This window comes from Oryzias latipes, chromosome 24 (assembly GCF_053564925.1).
Source record: "Oryzias latipes strain Hd-rR chromosome 24, Olatipes_Hd-rR_3.1".
In the NCBI taxonomy this organism is placed as follows: domain Eukaryota; kingdom Metazoa; phylum Chordata; class Actinopteri; order Beloniformes; family Adrianichthyidae; genus Oryzias; species Oryzias latipes.
The window spans coordinates 20,037,682-20,064,145 of NC_136260.1; the positions used below are offsets into that span (position 1 = coordinate 20,037,682).

Sequence of the window (26,464 nt, forward strand, 5' to 3'; positions counted from 1 at the left end):
ATACTGGACTGATAAAATAAAAGATTTTTCTAAATAAAAGATAGTTCAGACTAAAAATAAAATGTGTACAATATTGAATATTTCTTCAGCAGGCCGCCTTCTTCCATTCATTTTCTTAACCCGCTCTATCCCCGCTATAACCTGCGTCCGGCTCTTTCATCCTTGTGCTGCGCTGGAGCGACCAGACTATCGTATTTAGCGCTCTCTGTGTAGGACACACTGAGGAGCGCGGGGGAAACCAACTCTCAGCTGCAGAGGATATGAACAGGTGAACAGGTAGAGAGGAAAAGCAGGTGGAGAGGCGGAGGAGGGGCTTTGGCTTCAAACTCTGTCAGAGAGATGGAAACACGGGCGTCAGATTCAGATGCAGCTTTCCCTGCAGGAGTTGAAGCAGAGACTTTCTCTGGGATGATTTTATGAACTCACACATGGAAACATGATTACCAAGTAGAGCTCTTCAAAATAATAATCCTGATCTCTCCACATTCTCAGTGTCTACCATGCATTGATAAACACATCGCTCCACGCAGCGATCAGACCAGAACCAGTAACTCCTCCCACACGCGGCAGCTGTATCATCCTTTAAAGAACATAATGTGCATTTGCAGCGGTGTATGCTTCAGACGATCTCCGATTGGCCAATCTCCATGTCAATCAAGTCCCGTACTTCTCAGTGAGGATTTGATTGGCTGGTGGATTTTAAAGAAGTTCTTTTCTGGCCCGCGATCTACACTCATGTCATTGAAGATCGACCGGTAGATCGCGATCGACGTAATGAGCACCTTTGAATAATATATACATGCATAATATATATAATGATGTCAAAACAGGTTGTGGCTCCGGGAGCTTTCTTTTTTATTAAGACACTGAACCCCACCTTGCCTCTGGTGGTAGGCAGGCGCCTGTGTTTGGCAGCGGAGCCGCCATCAGTGTGTGAATGTGTGAGTGAATGTGTGTGTAACTGGGTGAATGGGTTTGTGACTGTAAAGCGCTTTGTCCTTGTAGGAAGAAAGGCGCTATACAAGTATACGCCATTTATACGCCATTTATTAGGGGCGGTCCCAAATGGCTCTGAGTAAAAAAGGTTGCCGACCCCTGGTCTAAGCACCTCAAATGTTGCACATCAGTGCAAGGCTGCTTTTCTTCACTTTAGAATCTTCTGTAATTGGGTTAATGGCGTCAACAGTTGAAGAGTTATGGTAGTTAAAAGAAGGTCAACACAGGAGCTAAAGCTCTAATGTTAAACGGTTAGAAGTGATGTCTTTACTAAAGCTGCAATTTTAACATAACACCACCAATGCATATAAAAAATTTTGGGCAAAGCTGGGATTTTAATCAATATGTAATAAATTAGTTCTCAGTTTTTTAATTTATCCCTTTTTTCTCCAAAAGCCAAGTGCGTTTTAACTGCCATTTAATTTGACCCCTTTGATTAGTGTCAAGAGTATCTAATGCGTCATTCCAAAAGAGCTAGTGACTCAAAAAAGATTTGGATAACTTCAACAATTTTTTTGACATTCTCATTTGAGATGTGTTTGAGGACGTTTTATTTAAAGTTTTATTTAGACTTGGACATTAAATAATGTTAACCAGGACAAAAATATTTTCAGCCTGGTATCCAGAATTGTGCACAATTGTGTGTGCAATGTCTACTAGAGGGATCACTTGAGCTGACAAAACAGCCAATCCTGTCATTGTGATGTACAACCTCTGCTAGATATAACTTTTTTGGCATTTTTCTAAATAAATTTAGTTTAATGAATGGGAGACTTCATAAGAAAATGACGGAAGCTATTGATTAAGAGCCCTGTCAGGGTGTGTACTTGATGGACTCACTCTCTATTCTTTTGCTTTGATTCATTCACATTTAACATTAACTTGAAAAGGAAAACTGAACAGAATTATCATTAATGGGATTAATTGCAGTTAATCTCCCTGCTGAAATAAGAAAGTTGGTTGAAAAGTAATGAAACCATACCTATCAATCCAATAGATGTATGCAGTAGTTCAAGTTCTGGACTTAGTTTTTAAAGTGACGTTTCACCTCTTATCCAGATTTGACAAAGCCTTTTGGATAAGAGGTGAAACGTCTTCCAACTTTAAAAACTAAGTCCAGATGAGAGCCCCTAAACCTACTACTATGATGGAATCAACCTGGATCAGTGACACTCATCGAAATATATATATTTTTTAACTTTTGAAATCCAACTTTTCCCATTGAATTTCAACTTCTTTTGGTTTAACGTTAAGCATTTCCTTTTGCTTTTCCAAAGCAATTGAAATGTGAACACTACCATTTCTGCTATAAGGCCCTCCTGGATCTGCAATCATCAAAGCTGTGTGCTGCTTTTAAAAACACAAATATTTCTATAATTTTTCATTTTGCTATTTGGAAAAAAAAATTGCTGTTGCTTTACACATTTCTAACTCTCCCCTTGCTGAATAAATGCTTCTGTCATGTCATGATGCTTTTTCTTCCTTCGTGCAATAAGATTCTTGTATGAGACAAAGAACTGCAGTACTAATCCTTCCAGCCTGGCACCATTTTCCATAATCATGATTTTATTATGATTTTATTTATTCTGCCTTTGTTTTGCTTTGTCCTTGGCTTCTCATCCTGCTTATGCTATCAAGTGGTGTCATATCCACCAAGTTACAAGAAGACTCCACCTCCTGTGCCCCCACGCACCACCACCAAGCCTCTTATCTCTGTGACAGCCCAGAGCAGCACAGAGTCCACCCAAGATGCCTACCAGGGGGGCAGGCATCCACGAGGTGGTCTGTGGACAACAGACAGCCTCGGCCGCCCCATCTACAGCTCCATGGACAGCCTCGACAGCGCCAAGGCAGTCACCATGGTCATGGAGACAGGAGCAAGCAAGAGGCATGCATCTTTAGGCAGCCACACGTCTGTGCAGACATGCGACAAAGCGGTGCTGGTGTCCAAGGCTGAGGAGTACCTCAAAACACCACGTTCTTCTATTGGTATACAAGTAAGACAATAACTCAAGACCAAACAACAACACTCAGGTTGTTTTTAATCCAGTAGTACCACACTATAAACACTTGACACAAACTTGAATTTATGAAACAGTGTTGGCAGCATATTTGTTATACTGCATACTTTCCTTTTTATGAAATGATCTTTTATATTCTAAAATACGTCAAAGATTTTACCAATGAAATTAGTATTATGTGAAAGACATCTATGAAAATAAGGATACTTCAAAGCAAACAATTATTTTGGCTGTCAATCAAAACAGGATGTATTGGTTTAAGCAAGAGATTTTCAAAACAACTGTTCTGCTTTTTTTTAAGTCACAATACATATGTTTTTAAGTTATGATTGGTAAACTAACCTGTTCCAACAATTTGTTCCTCATCTTCTATGATGGATTTATTTTTTGATTAGCTTTTTATTAAAGATTTTCAGTTAATAAATACACATAAGAGTTTATTTATTTAACAAATGTCTTGCTTCTAGTAAAAAAAAGTATAACTGTTCTCTTGATATTTCTCAGGTGGAACCTGCTACAGACACAGAGGCTGATAAAACAGGTCTTCCTCAGTTCCACTCTATAGGGATCCAAGTGGAAGACAAGAAGCGGTGAGTTTTTGGAACAGTTGTGCATTTTGTTTTAAGTTACATACTTTTACATTGTGCGTTTTCCCACTTAGACGTGGAAGGTTCAAGCGCTCCAACAGTGTGACAACTGCAGTACAGGCAGATTTGGAGCTAGAGGGCTTTCCTTCTATGGAAGACAAAGGTCTGCAGTTTGGTGGTGGCTTTGGTCGCCACTCGGAGCCCAGCACTCCAACTCAGTATGGAGCCATCCGAACGGTGCGTACACAGGGCCTGTTTAGTTACAGAGAAGACCATCGACCTTCTAGTCGGCCTACTAGCCCGCAACCTGAACCCTGGCTGGTGGAGCCCAGCCTGGAGAGCACGGACACAGGCAGAGTGTCGCCACTTCGCAGGGATGGGAGCTGGTTCATGCAGCTCCTTCACAATGAAACCAAAAGGTTGGAGGGATGGTGCAAGGACATGGAGCAAGAAGCAGAGGACAATGACCTGTCGGAGGAAAGTGAGTGCCTTTTCAATCACATCTGATATTTTTTATGAGCTAATGCCATGTTGGCTATCACAAACACTCTGTAATCTTAAATTAACTATAAGTAAACTGCAGTTTATTCAGAATTTCTTTGTTTCCAGTCTTAGGAAAAATCAGAAGTGCTGTTGGAAGTGCCCAGCTTTTAATGTCACAAAAGTTTCAGCAATTTTACTGGCTGTGCCAGCAGAATATGGTAAGTTACGAATATGGTGTTACGCTTGACTTCTAAGAAAAATCCTTGTTTAGATTTGCATCAGGCCAATGTGTTTCACAGAAAACAGGATTCCCTGTGAGTGAACTTGTTGATAAGCTCCCACTGCTCTTAGGCTTGAGAAGGTGCTTGTCCTGATGCTGCACTTGTGCACCTTCCAGAAATAAACCACAGGAATCAATAGTGGAACATTCTCTCTGCTGCTATTGACCGTGCTGTAATCGAAAGGGGAATTCCAATAGGAAGCAGTACCTGTGTTGAAGCTATCCATTAATGCTCAGAGACAGCACACTGAAAGAGAAGTCAGACTTTGAATAATAGACTGCTTCACTATCTGGCTGTTTGAACATCATGTCACGTCTCCAGCAAACTATTTTGTAGAGTAACCACAGAGCTAGGTAAGGGTTAATGGCCGACGAAGTGTGCATTATCACTTTTTAACGCATTCCATGGAAGCCTGAGCCGTCTGACGCGAAGACTACGAAGGTCATTAACCCGCTTATACATGGTCAGTTTATATCAGGCGGTAGAATTTCTGGACGCAGCCAGGGGCTGGAGGGGGCCTGGTTTGGGGACCGCAGGATTTCTTCTCTGCTCTTTGCAAACAATGTCATCCTGTTGGCTTCATCAGGCCAGGACCTCCAGCATGAATTGGGCAGTTTGCGGCAAAGTGTGAAGCGGCTGAGCTGAGGGCCAGCACAGCTAAGTCTGCGGCTATGGTTCTCGACCGGAAAAAGGTAGTTTGCCCTCTCTGGGTGGATGGAGTGCTACTTCCCCAGGTGAAGGAGTTGTAAAATCTTGGGGTCTTGTTCACGAGTGAGGGAAGATCGGAGCGAGAGATCGATAGGCGGATTGGTGCAGCATCCATAGTTATGCGGTCGCTGTACTGGTCCGTTGTGGTGAAGAGAGAGCTGAGCCAGAAAGCAAAGCTCTCAATTTACCAGTCGATCTCCGTTCCAATATTCACCTATGGTCATGAGCTCTGGGCCATGACCAAAAGAATGATGTCCCAAATTCAAGCAGCTAAAATGAGCATTCTCCGTAGGGTGGCTGGGTGCTCCCTTAGACATAGGGGTAGAAGCTCGGTCAGCCGGAGAGAGCTCTGAGTAGAGCCGCTGCTCCTCCATATCAAGAGGAACCAGCTGAGGTGGTTCCTGCATCTGGTCCTGATGCCTCCTGGAAGCCTCCCTGGGGAGGTTTTCGGTGTCCCACTGGGCGAAGGCTCCAGGGAAGACCCAGAACACATTAGAGAGACTACATCTCCCAACTGTCCAGGGAACATTTGGGGGTCCCCTGCGAGGAGCTGTAGGAAGTGGCTGGGGAGAGGGAAGTCTGGGCATCTTTGCTTAATCTGCTGCCCCCTCGACCCGGCCCTGGATGAGCGGAAGAGGATGGATGGAAGGATGTTCATAAAAAGTATTATAATATACAGAAAAACCAAGGATAAGTTTGTTAGGTTTTGTGAGTGTGTTTGTATTTTTTTAAGTCTTTATAGAAACACGGTGTGTTTTTTTGCCCCTCATTAGATAGAAGGACCATTAGTAGAGTCTTGGTCTTAAGATCTTAGGTATCTCTCAAAGACTAAAGGGTTGAGTGTTGCTTTGTGGATGGACGAACTGCACTTTGTAACTGTAAAAAAATTTTAGAATTTTTTTGCTATCACACTTACAAAAAGGTGACCATCTTAAACAAAAGAGCAAATTCAGGGCAGCAGTGGCTCAGTTTGAGCAGAAAGGCCAAAGATCAAAAAGTTGATGGTTCAATCCCCACTCCTCTCAGTCAACTGTTGTTGTGTCCTTGAGCAAGACACTTCACCATCCCTCGAGTGTGGCTCCACTAGTGTGTGAACGTGTAAGAATGTGATGGTCAGAGGGGCCGTAGGCGTGTCCTGGCACCCACGCCCCTGTCAGTCTGCCCCAGGGGAGCTGTGGCTACATCAGTAGTTACCATCACCAAGTATGACTAAATAACACAGATTTAAATCCAAATGTATTCAAAATATTACACATAAAGTAACTGTCAAGGTCAAGGTGCCTCTGACATTTTGAAAGTTTCTTTGACTTAATTTTAGCTCTGTACTGCCCCTCAGTGGTCAGAACGGTAATACCCACCAAAGCATAAAGTGGGAAATCAGACCTGTTTGTTTGAATGACGAAAATCATATTTCACCCCCCGCCCCAAACTAAAAAAAAATGATTTTTTCTTTTCGAAGTCTGAAATTAAAATATTTTTGTTTTTAACATGTACTATGAAAAAAACACATTTGCTCCATCTTTCAGGACCCCAGCGCCATGCCCAGACCCACATCTCAGGACTTGGCTGGATTCTGGGATCTTCTGCAGCTTACCATCGATGATGTTACTGCCAAGTTTGACGAGCTGCAGGAGATCAAAAATAACCAGTGGAATCTGTTAGAAAGCCCAGAGAAGGTATTATTATACCGTTCTCTACATTGAGGGAACTGAACATTAATGTTCCTTTATTGGACCGAGGAGCAGCAGGAAGTTGCAGAGCAAAAAAAAAAGATGACTCGTCTCTGACTGTGGGTATTTGGTTCTGAATGAACAGTTGAGTTACAATAGGCTCCGTGCACGAAAGTAAGGAGTTCTACTTCCGCCGCCTTGAGTGTGAGGCCGACCATTTCCGGTTTGCGACTTCTATAGCAGCGACACGGCAGATTTTGATTGCGAAAGATGGCATATTTCACCCGTTTTCTACAAGGTCTCCCGAAAATCGACGTGAACGACATCTACAGGATTGTCGACCAGAGCGTGGTTACATGGGCAAAATATCGTGTCTAAAATATATAGTGTCGAAAATACCGAAAGGAAATGTGTCCCGTTGTAAACAAACCTGTGCTGTCACATATTTATGCAGCAGCTCGGTAATATACGAGGCGATCTTCCAAACGTGCTTTTATTAATTTTATGAATATTATGAACTGCCTGTTCTCTCATCATTTTATATTTAATCCTTGTGGTCAGTGCTTTTTTTGTGGAAGAAGAACAGAAGTGAAGAACAACCCAGTGTTAGGATAGGCTAACAACATTAGCCTTTTGATGGAGACAAAATCCAGGACAAACCATGTGGGAAACGCTGCAATCTGCATCCTGGCTGCACATAAATGATCAGCCTTTATTTGTCGGGGCACAATTAGAAACACAATTCCATGTGTCGTGATTTTTTTGAACAGTTTCTAAGGACTGAGCGGCATTTCTGCTCTGAAAAGCTCACACACACTGTGTGCTCTGCTCTGTCCTCGCGAGTCCGGCAGCCGCTAACCCAGAGCGGCGGTTCGGCTCGCAGTCCGAATTCTCACACATAACAAACGCACACGTAACAAAGCACCCTCCCCTCAAACACATTAATAAATCCGGTTGCTCTGCTCAGAGAGGTTCACTCGGTCCACTGGCACCGGAGCCCGAACGCAGAGCTCGGATGCCGGGTCCAGACCTCAGTGGACACGCATCCCCCCCGCATCTCCCTCGAGAGGGTTGAAAGAGAGGGGAGACCCAGCGGGGCGAGAGCGGAGCAGGGCTTTACGCGGGGCGTCCGCAGAGCAGCTGATCGGTCCCGTATGAGCTCACTAGCTTTCTCTCAGCGAAACACCGTCTATGTATGACGTAACCCAGAGCAGCAGTGACACACGATCGGAATGACCGTTTACATGAACAACGATCGGTATACCCAGCTATCTCGATTGGAAAGAAATTTTGATCTGAACGAATCTGACCGGGGCAAAGTATTACGAACGGCGTGTTTACATGACGCATTTTCTTTCCGATTGCTGCAAATACGAAACACGACTCGTCTTGCTTGGGGTGAAGTCCTCCCGCCGTGTTCACCATCCATTCGGCTCTCACCGACACATATACTGGAAAGCTATGAAAGCTTATATTAGTACTGTTGTACTTTGACAAATTCGCACACGGGTACAAAACAATGTTGTGATGTCTTTGTCACGCGTTGAAACAACAAACGCCTTTCTTTTACCCGAAATCCGCTCCTATTTACTCAAAACTAGCAACTCAACAAAACTCCCCACAACAATAACACGACCAACAGGAAGTTGTCGGCCTCACACTCGAAACACGGAAGTTAACCGGAAGTTCCATCGTGCACGTAGGCTATAGGGTTGCACACGCTATGGTATCTGGTCTTGTAGAAAAGTATAAAGCTAAACATGAATTTTCTGCTTTGTACTTTATTATAACTATAACTATATTATAATTTTAGAAGTCAGGATAGCATTTTATTCTTAAAAAAATGTAGTAATAGATCAAGCTAATTGGTGGGTTGAATTAACCTTAAGGATTTCATTTTATATTACAAGAGGTCAGCTGGTGGTTATTTTAAGAGTTTTCAAATAAAGCAAAAAAACAATTTATTTTCCCAATAAACAAAATATATATTTTTTTAAGTATTTAAATTATATTGTGGGTCACAGATCTTAAGCTATTTGAAAATATTTTTAGGCATTTTAAAAATATTCTTTATTATTTTCTGTGACTGTAAGCTAAACTGCTAAGTCCTAAAATATTCACCTCTTTGGACCAGGCTCATCAAATGTAGTAAAAGCAAACAGAGACTCACATTTATTCATTCTAACAAATATTTAGTCAGTCCTTTTTTGTGTCCATAGGAACGAAAGTGGCCACCCCCTCTCCCAAAGAGATCAGCCAAGGGGCGTGGCAGCGTGATGCGCGAGCGCTCTCTGGACCTGCAGGACCGGCAGCGACAGGAAGCCCGCAGACGCCTCATGGCTGCCAAACGAGCTGCTTCTTTCAGACAGAACTCAGCCACAGAAAGAGCGGACAGTATCGAGATCTACATCCCCGAAGCTCAGACTCGTCTTTGAGGTCCCATTTTCATGCTCATCTCCAACCGACACCAGCCCATACCACCAAATCCAGCCTGTGTGCGCTCCTTGTCGTCACCTGTCCACTGCTGCCATTCTCAGAGTCAGAATGCTAAAGAGTCTCTGTTTTTGTCAGCTTCAAAAGAAACGCTGAGGAAGTCTGAGATGCTTTACAGTCACAAAGCGGCTTCAGGGTGCATTAGTAAACCCACTCCTTTTTATACAGAGATGATTAGTGGGATTTTAATTATACTCTTTTGCGTCCCGGAACACTGAAATGTCCATCCTAAAGAACACCGGGGACTTTTTACACTGAAAAAGATAAAGTAATCAACCCCAAACAAGCATCAACTCATACAAATGAAGTGAGGTCAGAATCTTCGCTTTGCATTTGCTATTTCCACAGAGGCTGTCTTGCTGTTCAGGCAGTTGACGACAGTTGTTACATTCAAATTGAAACACAAAGTGCAACTTTTCTTTTAGCAGCAACAACAGTCGTGGATCAAGTACTAAAGCTCCAAAAACACTGTATGAAGAAAAAAAGAAAAGACTGGATTTTGCTAGATGTTTAAAAATTATAATAGAAGGATTTTTTTAAGGTCAAAAGAGATGGATCCTTGTAGATTTAGCACTTTGAAAATAGTGCTGTTGACCAATGCTGCTGGTTTCAAAGTTCAGCTTAAGGTCCCAGACTATCATTTTTAGTCATTTTCAAATTATAAGGTTTTGGGACTTTGTTTATGTATTAAAATCTATCATTTATTTACAGTTGGATGCATTTCAATTGCAGAACAAATATGAATTATTAACAGAATAGAGTTTTGCACAGCCTTCAAGGGCTGGTTGTGTGGAACAATGCATTTTTGCACCTTACAATATTCATGTTTGTATTTCCAAGGGAAATGTAGTTTATGAAGCTCATGTGATGATGTTGCAGTTGAAATGCAAGAACAGATATGGGGGAAAAAATAACAACTACAGAATTTCATATTGCTTTATGGATCATAGAAACTGCACCTTGTTGCTTTCCGTTGTGTAAATTATATTGTGATTCTAAAACTTCAATTCTATTTAGATAATCTATCATGTGACCAAAATCACAATCTGCAGTAAACTATTTAGTATTTATAGTAAAAATAAATAAATAACTTTTAAAAAAAAGTTTATTTTGAAGTGCATCGGCTCTGGTGATGAAGATGATGTTTCTCTGCAAACATCCTTTACAACCTTCGTTTTGATCTGCTCACATAGGAAAGACAGGTGCAACTGACACTTTAACAATGTTCATTTATGATAGTAAATGGTGCTGCTTTTTACTCTAAAACTGTTGTCCTGTACCCAGTCTTACGCGCACGCACACACACACAAACACACACGCAGACACTCAAGGACTTTTTTAAGCAGAGTTCTAATTATATGGTGCACGCGGTTCCCCAGCGACTCACGATAGACGGTGATTTTACAAGCGATTGACTTGCCAACGAGAAGAGTTTTATGGTTCAGCTTCCTCTCTTGAACAAAATGGGTTCCAGGACGTTTGCTTATCAGATGGGAAAGATTACAGGATGTGAGATTCCATCCACCTTAAAGGAAAATCTAAAATGTCATCCTCGGCCAAAGGCTTATTGCTACAGCTAGCTGAAAATACATTATAGTGCCTGCTCACGTTTTACAGTTTGGTGCAAAACTTGCTCAATTTTTCTCATTTCTTAACCTAAACATAAAGACAACATAGTTAATCTGAAACCCAATGTAGAGCTTGTCTCTTTGGCCTGTTTTGTGAGGATATTCAGTGAGATTTGATTTGTTACAGAGCAGCTCACCTGGAGGACTTTTTTACTTCGGGACAGGTGTAAAAGACTCACCTTACCTGATGGCCTTACTCAAACACTCATGAATGTAGAGAGGAAAAAGGTTCAACTAAACTAAATCTACGATTCTGTTCATTTAGACAAGAGTCTGCTTTGAAATGTTGAAAGTAGGCTCTTTATTTTGAATTAGCAAGAATCCAATCAGTTTTTTATTGATTTAATCCATTTAAAAATAAAATAAACGATAAAAGTAATATTAGTTTTCTATGTCAAATATATGCTTTTCCCCTGAAATCCAAACTATAATCTTAAATTCTGAATCTAAAATTCTCCTAACATTTTTAATGAATTTTACCATACAAAATATAAATTTATTTATATTTCTAGTAACCTGCAGATTTTTAAGAGTCAAAATATTGATTTAAAACTATACATTTAAAAACAAATTAGCTTTGTCTATTACGGATTACATTGCAAATATCTTAAAATATTTTTATTTATAAATGTGTACAGCATAATGATGAAAAAAAACAATTTATTTTCTTTTCAGATGGAAAGGAGGATTTAGGGATGAATGCAGAAAAAATTACAGGAACAACTGCTATTGAATAAAACAAAGGTAGGAAATGTAAAAATTTAATTTTTATGCTAGTTGACATTGATTTGTTTTTCTTTTAACGTAAAATTGTAATCAGAAAAGTTCTTTTTTTTTAAGTAGGAACAGGTTACAGCTTTTTTTATTTAATAGTACAAAAAAACTCCTGCTGCTTATACCTCATTACTGTGCTGTTAAAATATTTCTTTAAGAGCATGACAAACTGCACCCAATATGGCAGCATAAAACATGTATAAAAAGTTAAGATTCCAAACTATTTTTTTGAACTATACTGATAACAGTGTAGCCTGACATCTTTTGTGTTTTTCTTTGTTTTAAGTATAAAAGTCAATTCCACATTTTTTTTCCATTTGATCTTTTTGGACTGCCAGTTTTCCCATTTTTTCAAAAGAGAAAAACAAAAAAAGCTTAAGGGCTTAAGGCTGTATAGCATTATTTCCAGTATTGCCACAATATTTTACCATATTTTACACAGATTAAAAAACCCAACATGTGGTGAGAGGTTTGATTTAAATGGCAAACTGTGAAAGCTGTAGATGTCTTTTCCATCAAGAAAAGTGTCTCTACTTTTAATTTGAAAGTTGATGTAAGAAAAGCGTAAAGGAGATGTCTGCTCTACCTGGTGCAATTACAAGTTGGTCTTCATATTGTTGTCTAGGTTAAGAAATCGTATTTCAACTATTTAAATATTTTGCAATTGTTGCATGGAATTTAGTACCTAAAACCAGTTTTCTTTCCTCTCAAACAGATGATGAATACTTTAATGGCTTGAATTTGGTTGGGTGTTTTCCTATAGCTTTAGCCTTTTATTCACATTTTTAACTCGTATGGTATTTAGAGGAAGAAACTACGTTTTATGTCATGTTAAAAGGTTTCGGATGTATTCCTCTTTACTCATAGCAGGGCTTTCAGTGCGTTGGATGAATGACAACACATGATCTGATCACCAACTGCTCTTCCACTTGACTGAAAGTCAGAACAAGAACACTTTCCACAGACCAATAACTGTGATTCAATCCTGTCAATCTGAATCAGTCCTCAAATTCAGTCAATAGTGGGGGTGGCAAGGATGATCAGAGACCAGATTCACAAGCTCACTGTCATTGGTCTGAGGGGAAGGTCCATCATCACAGATGTTGTGTTTTATATAATCCTGATAAACTGATTATTTTACATACATACACACATGTATATGTGGCTATGGTTACACTACGAAAAACACAATTTTCTAGATAGCTTAGCCAAAAAAAGATCATATTCAGGAAAATATATATTCAGAATGTATGAAATAAAAGTTGAATTTAAACAGAATTTTACAATATAAACACTTGGAATACTTACTGTTCATTTCTGTTAGCTTACCTTCTGCTATGTCTTTTAGCTGCCTCCTTAGGGGTCGCTAGTAAAGCAAATCATCTTCTTCCTCACTCGAAGATGGAGATTGTGAGTCACGTTTGCTTTTCTTAATCTCCAGTCTGTTTTTTTTTTTAAACCAAACCCGAACTCTTTGATTTTTAGAACAAAAAACACACCTCTTTTAACTAAAAACGTAACCTAACTTATCCCTATTATCTAAAATGTAGTTTTTTGGCGAACTGGACGGAGACAACTTCGTCATCTGGAGAATGTTCCCGCCGGTGACAAAAAAAAATTGCATAGTAATGACGTCACATCCTCCCGCTTGATTGCTTTATTTATTTATTTTTAAACCAAACTACTGTGCGAAAACTAAATAAATAAGTGTGAAAGAGAGCGTTAAAAATTCGGAGCATATTATTGTTTATTATTAGGGAAAAATCTTTATAAAAGAGCAAAGAAAAGCTATTTTCCTAGGCTACTTCCGGAATCTAGTTACCAAAATAATGTTACGATGTCTGATGCTTTGAGTATCAAAGAGAATTCACACAATTCTGACGATTTTTCTTTTAACTTTCTAATATTTAAATCAAATAATTTACATAATGCCTTATAAAAATACTAAGGCATGTTTCAAATACATTCACGTTAAGGATTTAGCAAAAGGGTGCTTTGTTTTTGTTTTTAGTTTTAAAGCATAAAAATTAAAAAAATTCTGAATATCAATTTATTTGGAATATGATCTTTATTTGGAGATTACTGTGCATGTAAAACTAACTGGTGACATCAGATGTACAGTAGAATTATGTTGCTGTGGCATCATGCGGGGCTGCTTTACCAAGACCTTTTTTTTTCATATAATCATAGTTGAAAACAGTTCTTTTGAGTCTCCATGCTATAAGGGGCTTGAAGTTGGGCAACTTTGTTCATTATAAATACTCAGGTGCCTTACAGTTTGATTGTCAAAGAACTGTGTGAATATCTTTCTGGGTTGAGGTGTGCTGAAGTGCTGCAACCCCCTTTCAGAGTGCAAGTTTGTACCGTCACAAAGGGCTGGAAACTGGGGACAAGTTAGATTGAGCTGAATGAATTTACATCATTTTACAGGCAAAAACATTATACTGTAAGAAACTTTAGCACAACATGATCTAAAAGTCTTGAAATCAAACAAATATTTGGCAACACCTTTATTCTTCCATGTATTTTAATGGCGTGCTTACATCATTTTCAAAAGATCAGAATAAAGGTAAGATGTGAATTGCAGAAATGTGTATATTGTGGAAAAAAACTTGATCAGCAAAAAAAAAAAAAAAAGACTTGCAATAGTTTTAAAAGGAAGAGAAATGGGTCATGTACAGCTTTTTACCTCGTGGTTGAATGTTTACGTAGATACGGTTCAGCTGTTTTCTGGATTTGGAGATTTCATTGTCATGTCTGTGTACTATGCAGCAGTATTTTAGGTTGCTGATCAGCTTCTGTTCAGGGCAGTCCTGAGAGTGCCATCATCAAGAAAATGTGTCAGCTAGCTTCTTGTAAAACAGGGTAAAGAGGGAACAACTTTCATCTCATATTCTACGCTGATCGCTCACAATGTTTATTTATATAATTTAACTGCTGCACTAAAGAGCAAGACTCACAAGAGTATTGGTGCTGAAAAAAATAATATGTCCAGACTTTTTATTTTGTTTAGCTTTACTGATTTTAATTCTGACAATCAGCACAATCACATACACACAAATGTTCATTGTCATATTTGCTACTGCTCACTTCATGGACTAGTGTTGGTAATTCTTTTTTTTCTGGTTGCAAAGTTATATTCCTGTTGCTGTCCTTTTTCATGAATTATGTGTCTGTAAATGCCTTTAGGAGTCTGTTTTTACAAGCCTCACACAAGCTCTGAGTGAGTGTCTGATTCAAGCAATAAATCCACTGTCTTGTTTTTGGTTGACACAGTTTCTGGACGTTTTTATGAAACCTCTCTGACATGTTTTGGAAAAACTTTCAGCTTTATTTCCACAAAACTCCCATTTTCTATTTGTTTTTTGGAAGTCTTGCTTTAGGGTCTCTTCATCTAGGTGAAGTGTTTGGCACATGGAAAACCAGGCTAAAAAACTCTGATCTGGGTCTCTGATGTCACAGATTATTGCAGTTTTGTAACCGTATTTTTCATGCGTGCTGTGCCAAAAAGATTTCCAAGGAATTGTAACTTCAGACTCCTAAATATTTGTTTTCGCATTGCATAGTTCCCCTTTAAAGGTAAAACACTCCTTTAAATTCTTAGACTTTGAGGATGGTGTTGAAGATTTCTCACCCGTTTTAAGTTTTAAAATGATCTCTTTTATTCTGGGAATTTTAAACCTTTGAGTATCCAAGCTTGTGTCGGATAACCTGATTTGTTTCGCTCGTAACTTGTCATTGTGAGCTCAGATTATAACAAGCTTTAATGGCAATTTTATTTTGAAATTTCCACCTCATTGCAATCTTCACCAACATAAACAAACTTGACATGATTAAAACTCAGCAGTAATGTTAAACTATCAAAAGAGAAAATGTTAGATTGAAGCTTTTTTCTGTCATGTTATAAAAATAGTTTCATAATGTACTTTCACTTGGAAAGCCGTTTTGCCTCCAAAATAGATTCCAGACATTTTTCCACCAGTTTTTTTTATGTCCTGCTTGTGTAAAACTGTCAGGATCACTAGTTTTTCATGAGGAGAAAAAAAGTGCAGCTTTGTTTTCCTTTGGTGGAGGAAAAAAAAAGTCTTCTGTCATGGTTGTGGGTATGAAACCTTAAAGGGCCAAACGTGCGCCCCGAGAGGTGAAGAAACATTTGAAGTTACCTTAAAGCTATTTGAAATTTGTCAAATATATCAATACTGATGATGAACATAATGCCAAATATCCAGCATTTGTACAGAAATATACATATATAAGTATATACACAAATATATAGATGCCTAATTTAATTGGAACTATTTTTAGCTCATGTTTCTATTGTTTCATGTTTTTTTGTCAGCATTGTTATGTAAGATCCTCAGATAGCATGCAAGATAGTGGACATGAATGTATTCTTTTGTATTTTCATTGCTGACCATTAGAACAAAAGTCTACAATCAATTTGGGTTTTTGTTTTTTAACAGAATACTTCAGTTTTCAATTTGTTTATCTATAAATAAAGTTTTTTCTTCTTCTTTCGAATCAATTAGTTTGACAGTTTTTGATCACTTTACTTTTTGTTCCAAAATCTATGAATATTTTTGCCGCCACTAATGTTATCAAGCATCTGTTGTAAATATTTATGCAAATTAAACTTTTTTCATGAAAACAGTCTTGTTGTCGAAACAAATCTTTCCGGTTTTCCCACTGCAAAAACAGGCCTTGTAGAAAAGGTAAAATATTCTTACCCATTTGTCTGTAACCCTTGTGCTATCCTCCTAGGCACTTTAACATTGGGAGTTGGGTCATCTAGACCCACTAGACAGTGCTCTGAACCTTTTTCTTCAATGATTTGTGATCTTCACTGGTGTCCATGGATTACATGAAATCTGTCCACTTTTATCCACCTTTGTCATGGTAGGGAGAACACGTCAATGTAAGGGGGGGGGTCAATGGTTACCAAAAATTCTCATTTTAAGAAAAAATAACTCTAGTTACCAAGAATTATTTTCTTAAACCAATATTATTTTGCTGTTGAAAAACTTTGTAAATAAAATACATTAGACCACTTTTTACTTTCTTAAGATTCAGTTTTTCCAGAGCATGTTTTAGTGAAGCTGCCAGACAAAACATGCTGTTTCTTTAAATATCTTTAATGATGTTAAAAAATAGATTTTATGCAACTGACATACTATAAAAAATTTTTAAACTTACATTTTTTAAAGTAAATTAAATCAAACATTGGTATTTCTGTTGGTAACAAAAAAATATTTTTTTTTCTGAAACTTTTTGAAATGTAAAAATATGAAGTTTTAAAGCTGCCGATTTTATTTTCTCTATGGATATGTTTCTCCTACAAATACAATAGAAATAGGAATAGTAAATATTTTTTTTGCATATTTTAATAGACTGAAGGTGAAACAACACATTGCATGGATGCTGAAAATGATGAAGCGCAAAGCTTTTATTTAAAGAAGTGGTTTATTACAGCAAAGAAGCCAAACATTACAGACAAGAGATTTTATGAACCACAGATAATAAATCTTTACTGGCCTCTCATTTCAACATCAGCACCATTCACTGCATTTCAGGGATTCTACCTTTCCGGTGGACGAATTAAGAGCAAAATCTGTTCATAATTCTCTCCAGAGAGGGACAACAGAGACTTGACATGCTGCAAAATAGACTGCAATAAAACTGATTTCTTAAGTTCAGCTCTCTTCCTCATCAAAAGTCTGAAAGTAAAAAAAAAAAAGCTGATGTTCCACCAACAGAAAAACTCCCCCCAAAAAACTATACATTTGTTTTCTTTCTCCAGAAGTACAATCTGGGACTTTATCTACAGCGTAACTAACATTTGATCATTTACACCTCTACTGTTCATCCAACAATAGAGCCCTTTTGTGTCCTCATGATAGTCTACTTACATCAACATCTGTAGCTGCTCCGACAACGTAAAACATTTTTTGATAAAGTTTTTTTTTCCTTCCAAACATCTGATATTTGACAAAGCCTCCTAAAGAGGCCTTCAGATGAATGAAACACAATGAATAATGGTATTAAACGCTGAAAACATGGATCGTCCATCAGAACAGCTAATGCAAAGGTTCTGTCAAAACGCCGGTTCTGTTTAATCAAACCTTTAGGCACAATAACTGTATCCCTGCTCTGCCTGCATCTCTCACTAATGTGTTTGAATACACAGTGTGTATTCAGGGATAATGGGAAACGGGATTCGCAATGATGGAGTTTTTACACAACAAAAAAACATCAGATGAATGGTGCAAACACACATACTACTGGATTCCACCTAAATACTGAAAACTACTTCAAAAGCTTTAATATACAGCTTCAGTCAGGAGTTACTAAACTCTTCTTCATGGACCTAAATTGAGCAGGTGAAACCTCAAAAGTCCAGAACCAGTTTGGGTTCGTTAAATCACAACAATACTCTAGAGCAGGGGGGGGGGGGGGGGGGGGCGGAGGGGAAATGAGCCATTTCCCTAAAAACACGGTTTAAAGCAATGCCTGCAGTAAACATGGAACCAAACAGGATTGTTCTTAACAAGCAATGCAAGTAAACAAACAATAAATACAAACAATGTGCTTTATCTGTATAGACATATGTACACAAAGTCTTTGGCTTATGGTTAAACATCAGCTACAAAGTAACATCATTTTAATGAAAAAGAGTTGGCCACCAGTGCACAGAACAAATGAAGCCAGGGGTCAGCTCACTTCCAATTCCATTACAGTCACTGATAAAACTTTTTTTGTTGCATTTTTTTTTTGCTGAAAAATGTCAGTCTTTTGTAACAGAATAAGGCTGATATATTGTTTTTCTTTTTTTAATGTAAGTAAAAGTGTTGGCTGATGTGAAAGTGCGTTGGGCCCAGCCCTGGAAAAAAAACATGATTTTGACTGAATAGGGTACAGAGAGAAAGATTTCTCCAGCAGATCGATACATGAAACGCCAAAAGCAGACAAATAATCCAGTGAACTGGTGTAATAAAAAAATAAAAAACACGTTTTTGCACACTTTTCTTCATTGCTCCGCAGTTATCTGACGGATTTTTTATGCATCACTAATTTAAAACAGAGTAAAACTCTTTTAAAAACGATAATTCTTAACACGAGCGTTCACTTGAGAAAAATGACACAAAATGGAGTCAAAACAGAAGTTTTTGGCTGGAACTTTAGGTTTCTTCTTTGAGTATAAAAGCTGTGAATACAAACAAATATTCAAACATCAACATGATGACATATCCAACACAGACAGAATACACAGACACTAGCATGGAGGGGGATAACATGGGGCCACTGGCAACTCAGCTTGCATTCAAAGCTGTGGGTGCAGCCTGCAAGGCAAGGGCGACATCTAGAGTGCGCACTGAGTACTGCAGCTGAAATAGCACGGCGGGGGGCTGCCATGAGGGTGGTCACATCTAATCTGGACCTACAGGGGCCCGCTGGCACTCAAAAAGCTGTACAATAAGCATCATGGGCGGTGTAGGGAGTCTTCTCTGCTGCTGCAGTCCTCTCCATCACAAAAATAGTCTGCACATTTGTCTGTGCTTAACAACACTGGACGATAAGCTCAGAGTCTGCCCCCTTTTTTTAGAGTGGGCAGGGGGACGCAAAATGAAAGCCACAGACAGGTCTGTCTGAGCTGAGGAAAAACAAATTTCTGTTTGTTGTTTAGGATGATTCGATGAACTCCAGGGCCAGATCGTAGCAGAACCGGTACTGTTCCTGCAAACACAAACACAAAAGTCAGCCTTCGTCTCACATTCAGGACTTTAACAGACACATGAATTAACTTCCGTTCACTACTCACTGGAGTGTCCACCATGTTGGGTTTGCTGTTCCTCAAGGTCTTCACAGCATGAAACACATCGACCACACTTTGTCTCTTCGCCATTTCACAAACGATGCTGCAGGCACAGAAAACTCCACTACGACCACCTCCATTCCTACACAAACAAGAAAGGATTAGAAAATCATCAAATGCACATTTTATCACGTTTTCTTGAAATGATTTGATTATGCTATGATGGTCCCTCGTTTATCCTGGGAAGTTACCCTCTAAAAATAATCCCAAATTCCAGGATAAATCCACAAAGTAGAATAACAGGCATTTTAAAACTGTGAAACTCCTCACTACACATTTATAGACATTTTTTTAACAGACACTTTTCTCTCGTTTAAACTCTTAAAATTCAAATCTTTGTATTATGTAAATGTGACAAACTGCAATCTGTACAGGACAAGAGGAGATTGATTGACATGCCAATCAAGATTCAGATCAAAGTACACTAAAAAATAGGATGTAAAAATTGCATAAAAACACCAAGTGAAACAGTGAGACTGTGAAAGATGAACTGCGATATAATTTGGGAAGCCTGTATTTTTAAAACAGATGTGATACATTTATTCTGCAATAACGTGCACTTACAGACAGTGGACAATAGTTCTTCCCTCCCCCTCCTCTCCTTCGCGCTGCCATTGGTCAACCTGAAGGATCAGTTTAAGGAACGAGCGTTTGGAGGTGGGAACCTCCCTATGCCCCGCCCACCCCAGGTACTGGAACTGACGGACCATTAGGTAGCCTTCCTGAGGCTGAGAGACAGAGTCAGGAAGTCAGCGAGGAGACAGGAAAAGCAGGAAATACTTAGCACGGCGAGGTGAGAACTCACCCGGGTGAGGTTGCAGACTCTGAAGAGTCTACTGATGACATCACAGTCCTTCAAAGATGACATACACTCCACCTGAACTGGACCATAGCGGAACACCCCTTCCTCTGACCAGTACTGAGAGCAGCCCTGAGCAGAACATTCGTATTTAGGTTTTTATCATATATTTGTGCTTTGATTTCCACACAAAAAATTCTGAATTCTGACTTCAACATCTCGTCAGTCTGGGTACCAAACCCCAAAAATATTACTAAACAGTTTAGATAGATTACCTGAGTCAAGTCAATCTCATTCAGCATCACCAGACTGGTACATCCATAGTCATAAACCAGACGCCAAAAGTCTTTGACAGTGTTGGGCAAAGGATGCTGGGTAACGATGAATGCTGCTGGCTGCCTGTAGTTCTGCAGAAAAAAATAAAACAATCCAGAGTGAGGATTTTGGTTCTGCTGTAATTCTTGTTTCTAGAGCTCACAGACTGAAACACAAGCAGCTGAGTGGAGCGGTTAGTAAGACATGAGAGCTGGGGATCATGCAGAGTTTCTTTTTTCCAGGGGCATGAGCATGCATACACTAATGACAATGTTTATCTAAACTAAACCGGAGATGTTGGTTTTATGTTTGGTTAGTTCAGGATTTATGTTTCTATAAATAATTTAAAAATGAAGACTGAACTGAGTACAAGCTGAGGCCTTATTTGGTGAAAATGTGCGTAGAAATCATTGACGGAGGTGTAATGACTGTGAAGGGGAGACGTTTGATGGGAGTCAGGGTAAAGCTCAGAATTCAAAATGGCTTTTAAAACATGAAAAACACTGAAGCCATGAAACAAATCCAGTATCAGAGATCGGAAGTAAGATTACCTGAAACTCTTCTGACAGCTTGGTTAGAGAAAGGCCAGAGGTAAGTAACTAAACTAGAACTGCAGACTCCTATGTAGTAACTACATCAATTCGTCTTCACAAAACTTTGTTGAAGATGAACCGTCAGCGTTTTTCTGTTTAAGGCTGAAACTTATGATCATTTCTTCTGTTTTCTGCTGTATCAGCTGGAAGCAGTGTTTAGGCGGCCAGAGAGGCGAGTGTTCGTTTCATAACCTGGATTTGTCTCGAGCCTTTTGCAGCTAAAACCACAAACACAGCATCACATAAACAGAGACAGGAGTCCGGGTGTATTTACACAAGTTTTCTGCATGAAATATAGCCCTCAATCCATTTATTTTCTTTTCCTGCTTTGTCCTGTGAAGGGTCACATGGGATGCTGGAGCCTATCCTAGCTACTTCAGAGCAAAGGTGGGGTACAGTTCACTGGGTCACTGCAGGGCGACACACTCTCAAAGGACAATTTTGAGTCACCAATCATCCTATGATGCATGTTTTTGACTTGGGGAGGAAGCCAGAGTGCCCAGACAACACCCCTGTCGTTCTAATGCGTGGGGCCCAGCAAGGATTCGAACCATTGACTGTAGATGAGAACTGGACTAAGTGAGTGTGAAGTCATCCATAGAAAATGGTTTACTTTGGAATCTATAGCTCTAATAGCCATTTCTCTGTAGAAGTCTATGGACTTTTTGGAACCAGCAGGCACTTCCTGTTTGGAATGTGAGGGGGTAGGGGTCACTCAGTCCAGTTTTCATTTACAGTCAATGATTCTAACATGGGCTATCTTGCTGTAAGACAACAGGGCTAACTGTCACTCTACCATAAAGCCCTTATTAAATAACAATTTCTATTCTTTCATCAGTTAAATCCCTTGAAAGTCTTTATCATTTTCAACAAAGAGGCAGTTTGGGACAAACATTTTTTATATTGTTTGTGGTAATTCATTCAAAAACATAAAAAAATACTATCTCTAAAGGAGTTCATTTGGTAAGTTTACATGCCAATTCCATCAAAGACATGAACCTATATTAATGTGCATGGTGTAAAACTGATCATTTATAAAACTCTTAACCAAAAAACTCACACATTGTGTAAATTGTCCCCAACCGCTCCTGTTTGATGTGTTGAAAATAACACAACTTTGCTGTTGGTGCATTTAATGTGCTGTAGACTTACATCCATCAACGCAGCATTAATGTAGTTGCTGCTTTCCCCATCTATGGTGATGAGGAAAGGCAAGCACCTATCAGGAGGAAGGCCATCCATAAAGCGGTTCTTATCCTGGTTTCGGGGCAACATTGCGATGCTGCAGTCTTCTGGCTGTGGCTGAGGAGTCACTGAGTTTAACGTCTGGGCACAGAGAAAACAGTGGAACGTATAGTTAACTTAATTATCTATAACAGTCAGGCAAAACTTTGGTGGAATCGAATTAAGCCCATGAGAAATGTGTCTTTAATAGGATTAAAATTGATAAATTATGGGTTTGTTTTTGTAAAAGGTCAAGAGGAAAAACGTTAAGGAACTTAATTTGAGCTGCAAGGCATGAGATTTACCTGAAACTCGTCCTTCAGATGGGAGGAGTTGGTCTGGGAATCGATGCGGATCAGCTCGTAAAAAGCGGCTTTGAACTCGCACACGGGGATGGCCGTTTCTCCGCAGAGACAAGCCTCCAGGATGGCATCGTGGATGAAAATATACTGCTCCTGTATTTGGTGTAACACACGCATTTGATGCACAAACCTACCCACAAAGTTCACTTCTATTTTAGGATTTTGGAAAAAAAAGAAAAAAAACAACACTCCAAAACAAGTCATCCACTTAAACAGCTGAAATGATGTGTAGACACTGTGACAGAGCAAGGACTGATGGGAGATAGGAACATGGATAAGATGGAATAATTAGCTTTATCTTACTAGTTCATAAGTTCTCAACAGAGTTTCGTTTTAAATATAAACAGCAAGATTTGCACAAAAGCAGCACAAAGAGCATTGGCTGGTTTTGTGAATGATTATGAATGGGATTGATTATTTAACGAATGACAAAAATGGAAAACTTGGTCTTGAATGTGGTGATTTTGTTCTGGCAATGATAAGTCTATGAGCGATGGCTTCTACGCTTTTCTTTGAAGCTTGAATTATGGAGGGAACATGCAATGGAAGCTTAGACTTATTCTTTTTTTGTTGCATAAGTTGGATTCAAGCCTTAAAGATCCACTCCAGTGAAAATTGGGTTTCATAAATGTATCAATAAAATTAAGTAATTAGAAAAAAAATATTTCTTTATCCAAACTGTTGTGAGTCAAGATCAGACAAAAAATTACGTTAACAAAGAGTTTATTTTCCCGACAGTCCTGCCCAGAACTCAGAGGGGAATTTCCGATGAAATACTGCCGCTCTGCGGAAGCTATGTCTGGTAAAATCATAATTAAAAGACCACCGGGAAGGCTTTGAAAATTGATTTGAAAAAGATGATTGGAGTGGAAATTTAAACGAAATCTAAATAAATAGGCATAGATGGTTTAGTCCTTTTGATCTGGTCACCTCTGCCGACAGCATGCTAACCCCTGAGGCAGAAAGTGAGGGTGAACTCTGTCTAATCTAACGCTGAGATGCAGATGAAGGATGGGTAATGCAGTCACCTCAGTCTGTACCATGTTGATCCTCCTGGAGCGAAGAGCTTTCACGCAGTTGTAGATGTCCACCACTCCTTCTCTCTCTGCCATGTCCAGCATGATGTCGATGACGATGAAGCAGCCTGTGCGACCTGCCCCAGCACTGAGGAGGGGTGAGGCAACGTTTAAAAAGATGCACGGACAGAAAAAGTTCATTCATGCTCACAAAAAGCCACCAGTAAAAGTTACAATTTTCAAACGCTTTTCCTGCTTTTATTTAAATCTTGTGTTTGCTCCAAAATTATGCAGGATATTATAAATTCATGTAACACCTTTTGATCGACAATTTCTAAATGTAATATTCTGCTTTACTATTTGCATTGAATATGAGCGTCTGTTAGTACCTGCAGTGGACCACAATCGGTCCAGCAGTGGGTGGGTTGGACATTTTTACTCTGCGGATGAAGGAAAGTAGTCCGGTGGCATGATATGGAACTCCGTGATCAGGCCAGCCAGTGAAGTGGAACTGTTTGACCTCCCGAACCTCATTGAAGCCACGCTGAGTTAACACAAACATAGCAAGAGACGTTGACATCGAATCATAGCTTGTGAAAGTTTGAACAAAAGGAATCATTGAGAATATTATCAAAATATCAACCATTGAAAACTAAAAATCACTCACCCGCTCAAGAGTAAATGTACGAACCACGTATTCAGCCAGAGGTTCAACCTCCACAAAAGTCACCTTAAAGTCTCCATACAGCTCAGCATCATCAGGCCAATACTTGTAACACTTAACCTAGAAAAAAAACAACTATACATTAAGCCCATAATTCAAAGTAAAAACACGTTTGGAAAATATCTTTTGATGTACCATAAGACAACAAAAATAAATAAATAAAGAGAAAAAAGCCACTCACCCTTCCGACTTCTACCAGATTGGTAACCATGACGATGCAAGCTGACTGTTCCTGCCAAACCATCCTCCAGAAGTCATAGACGGTCTCGTGAACAGGACCTAAACTCGAACACATCATGCATGAGAGGTTCTGAAACCATCTGCAGATTATTCTGCACGCTAGCCTGTAAATAGCAGTGTTGTTTTTTCTTACCCTGAGTGGCAATATAGTGACTTGGTCTCTGGTAACCCTGGCAACAAGGAAAAAATGAGTTCAGTATAAAAATGCAAAGAAAATGAAATGTTTTTAAACTTCTATTAAAATCAATTAAAAAAAATAGTATGACTAAAAATGTCTTCTCTAGTCTGCAGATTACTCCTAAAAGAAGCCTCCTTTTTTGGTAGCACAATAATATATTGCTTTCCCATAGTAATGCACTTTTTCTTGCTATAGCGGTTATATTTCTTGTGCTATTTTTCATCATTTTTTTATATTATGGTCATTTTTCCATATAAATATGCATGAGTAAAACTAATATTAGTATCCCTACCTGTTCCGATTTACAATTATTTTTTAAATAAATCCAGAATCTTTCATCTTGGTGACGGCTACACAATTTTCTTTAAAAAATAACACGTTTGGTTCTGTGTTGGAGAAAGAGTTTGATTTGTTTTTAACTTTTTTTCATTCAGACTACACAGATTAGGAAAAATATTTTTATCTTCAACTTTAGCCTAAAAAGGCAAACATTTAAGTACCGTAGCTGTTTTTTTAATGTTCTTGTTTAAGTTAGATCTTTATTTTTATTTTTTTAACAAGGGACAAAAAGTAACACATTGTTATAAACACTGGTGGTGGGGATGATGCATGAAACTCGTTCATGCACGACTCAATGATGCGCATCTTTACTTGATGCATGAGGACAGGCACATGAATGGACGTAAGAGGTGACGGGCATGACTGGTCGATTCTACGGCGATACTTACATCCCTGTACAGCCAAATCTACAGCGCAAGTCACAGGCAGAAAGAACCAGCGGAAGGAGGAAAGAAAGCACAACAATGTCAGTGAGGGTCAATCAGAAAAAAAGAAAAGAAAAAAAGACAATAATGGGTGATGAAAAACATGCAGAAAAAAAGAAATGACAAACTTAGACTAAACAGAAGGGGAACGAACAGCTGTTTCCAGTTTCTGTGCTTGACAGAATCACAGCTTTACTGGTGGAGAGTCCGTTCTGTTTATTCGCTTTCTTTGTGAGTGGAGACATGCAGATGGTGACGGCTAATGATGATATAGATTAGAATGAGTACAGATTACAAACATTACCAAAGCAGTGAGACAGGCAGGTGATTGGAAGCAAGAGACCAGGTGCAAGTACCGTATTTTTCGGCATATAAGTTTGGCCAGGGGTGCGACTAATATGTGATTTGTAAAATAATAAATAGCAACAACCGCTAGAGGGCGCTGCAGATGTGTGTATCCGTTTTCTCTACCGTCAGCAGCGCAGAAGAAGAAGGAGCGCCGCTCAGTCTTACACCAATCTAGGCCGAGTGGTTCCACAGCCACACAGATGATAAAGAATTTAGTGATTTGAAGTGAAATAAAGAGTTTTGTTGACTTGTTAGCATGATCTTTATACTATAATAATAGTTATTATGTTGCGGTAATTTACCAGAGTCCTAAGATGTTTCATGAAGCTAAATAAGCATCAATGTGTGCATATATTCTGTCTTTTATGATCTATTTCCTCATTGAAATTT

At 39.0% G+C, this 26,464-nt stretch overlaps 3 protein-coding genes across 56 annotated transcripts in view; 1 reads left to right on the top strand and 2 right to left on the bottom strand.

Annotated features, from left to right (window-relative positions):
* The window catches only part of dlgap2b (discs, large (Drosophila) homolog-associated protein 2b), a 79,042-nt gene extending 67,516 nt beyond the window's left edge, over positions 1-11,526 (top strand). For 5 of the 8 annotated variants that reach the window (XM_078942900.1, XM_078942894.1, XM_078942897.1 and 2 more), the window contains 6 exons: positions 2,635-2,993; positions 3,522-3,607; positions 3,679-4,085; positions 4,214-4,305; positions 6,603-6,752; positions 8,966-11,526. In XM_078942900.1, coding sequence (XP_078799026.1) covers positions 2,635-2,993; positions 3,522-3,607; positions 3,679-4,085; positions 4,214-4,305; positions 6,603-6,752; positions 8,966-9,181 — 1,310 coding nt within the window. In that variant the 3' untranslated portion in view covers positions 9,182-11,526. The remainder of the gene's footprint in view (positions 1-2,634; positions 2,994-3,521; positions 3,608-3,678; positions 4,086-4,213; positions 4,306-6,602; positions 6,753-8,965) is intronic. The other 3 variants (XM_078942901.1, XM_078942898.1, XM_078942899.1) reach the window with 1 other exon arrangement.
* The window catches only part of LOC101173110 (uncharacterized), a 92,963-nt gene extending 79,735 nt beyond the window's left edge, over positions 1-13,228 (bottom strand). Inside the window, exon 1 of the mRNA XM_078942911.1 lies at positions 12,971-13,228. The gene's annotated coding sequence lies outside the window, so the exon portion shown is untranslated. The remainder of the gene's footprint in view (positions 1-12,970) is intronic.
* A 3,854-nt stretch (positions 13,229-17,082) lies between these two features.
* Positions 17,083-26,464, bottom strand: part of ptprk (protein tyrosine phosphatase receptor type K) — a 113,209-nt gene continuing 103,827 nt past the window's right edge. For 18 of the 47 annotated variants that reach the window (XM_078942932.1, XM_078942929.1, XM_078942926.1 and 15 more), the window contains 14 exons: positions 25,691-25,708; positions 24,918-24,954; positions 24,726-24,823; positions 24,488-24,604; positions 24,210-24,364; positions 23,833-23,968; positions 22,748-22,897; positions 22,371-22,544; positions 21,177-21,194; positions 20,586-20,717; positions 20,317-20,442; positions 20,076-20,239; positions 19,458-19,593; positions 17,083-19,372 (listed from right to left, as the gene is read on the bottom strand). In XM_078942932.1, coding sequence (XP_078799058.1) covers positions 19,319-19,372; positions 19,458-19,593; positions 20,076-20,239; positions 20,317-20,442; positions 20,586-20,717; positions 21,177-21,194; positions 22,371-22,544; positions 22,748-22,897; positions 23,833-23,968; positions 24,210-24,364; positions 24,488-24,604; positions 24,726-24,823; positions 24,918-24,954; positions 25,691-25,708 — 1,515 coding nt within the window. In that variant the 3' untranslated portion in view covers positions 17,083-19,318. The remainder of the gene's footprint in view (positions 19,373-19,457; positions 19,594-20,075; positions 20,240-20,316; positions 20,443-20,585; positions 20,718-21,176; positions 21,195-22,370; positions 22,545-22,747; positions 22,898-23,832; positions 23,969-24,209; positions 24,365-24,487; positions 24,605-24,725; positions 24,824-24,917; positions 24,955-25,690; positions 25,709-26,464) is intronic. The other 29 variants (XM_078942940.1, XM_011491516.4, XM_011491515.4 and 26 more) reach the window with 5 other exon arrangements.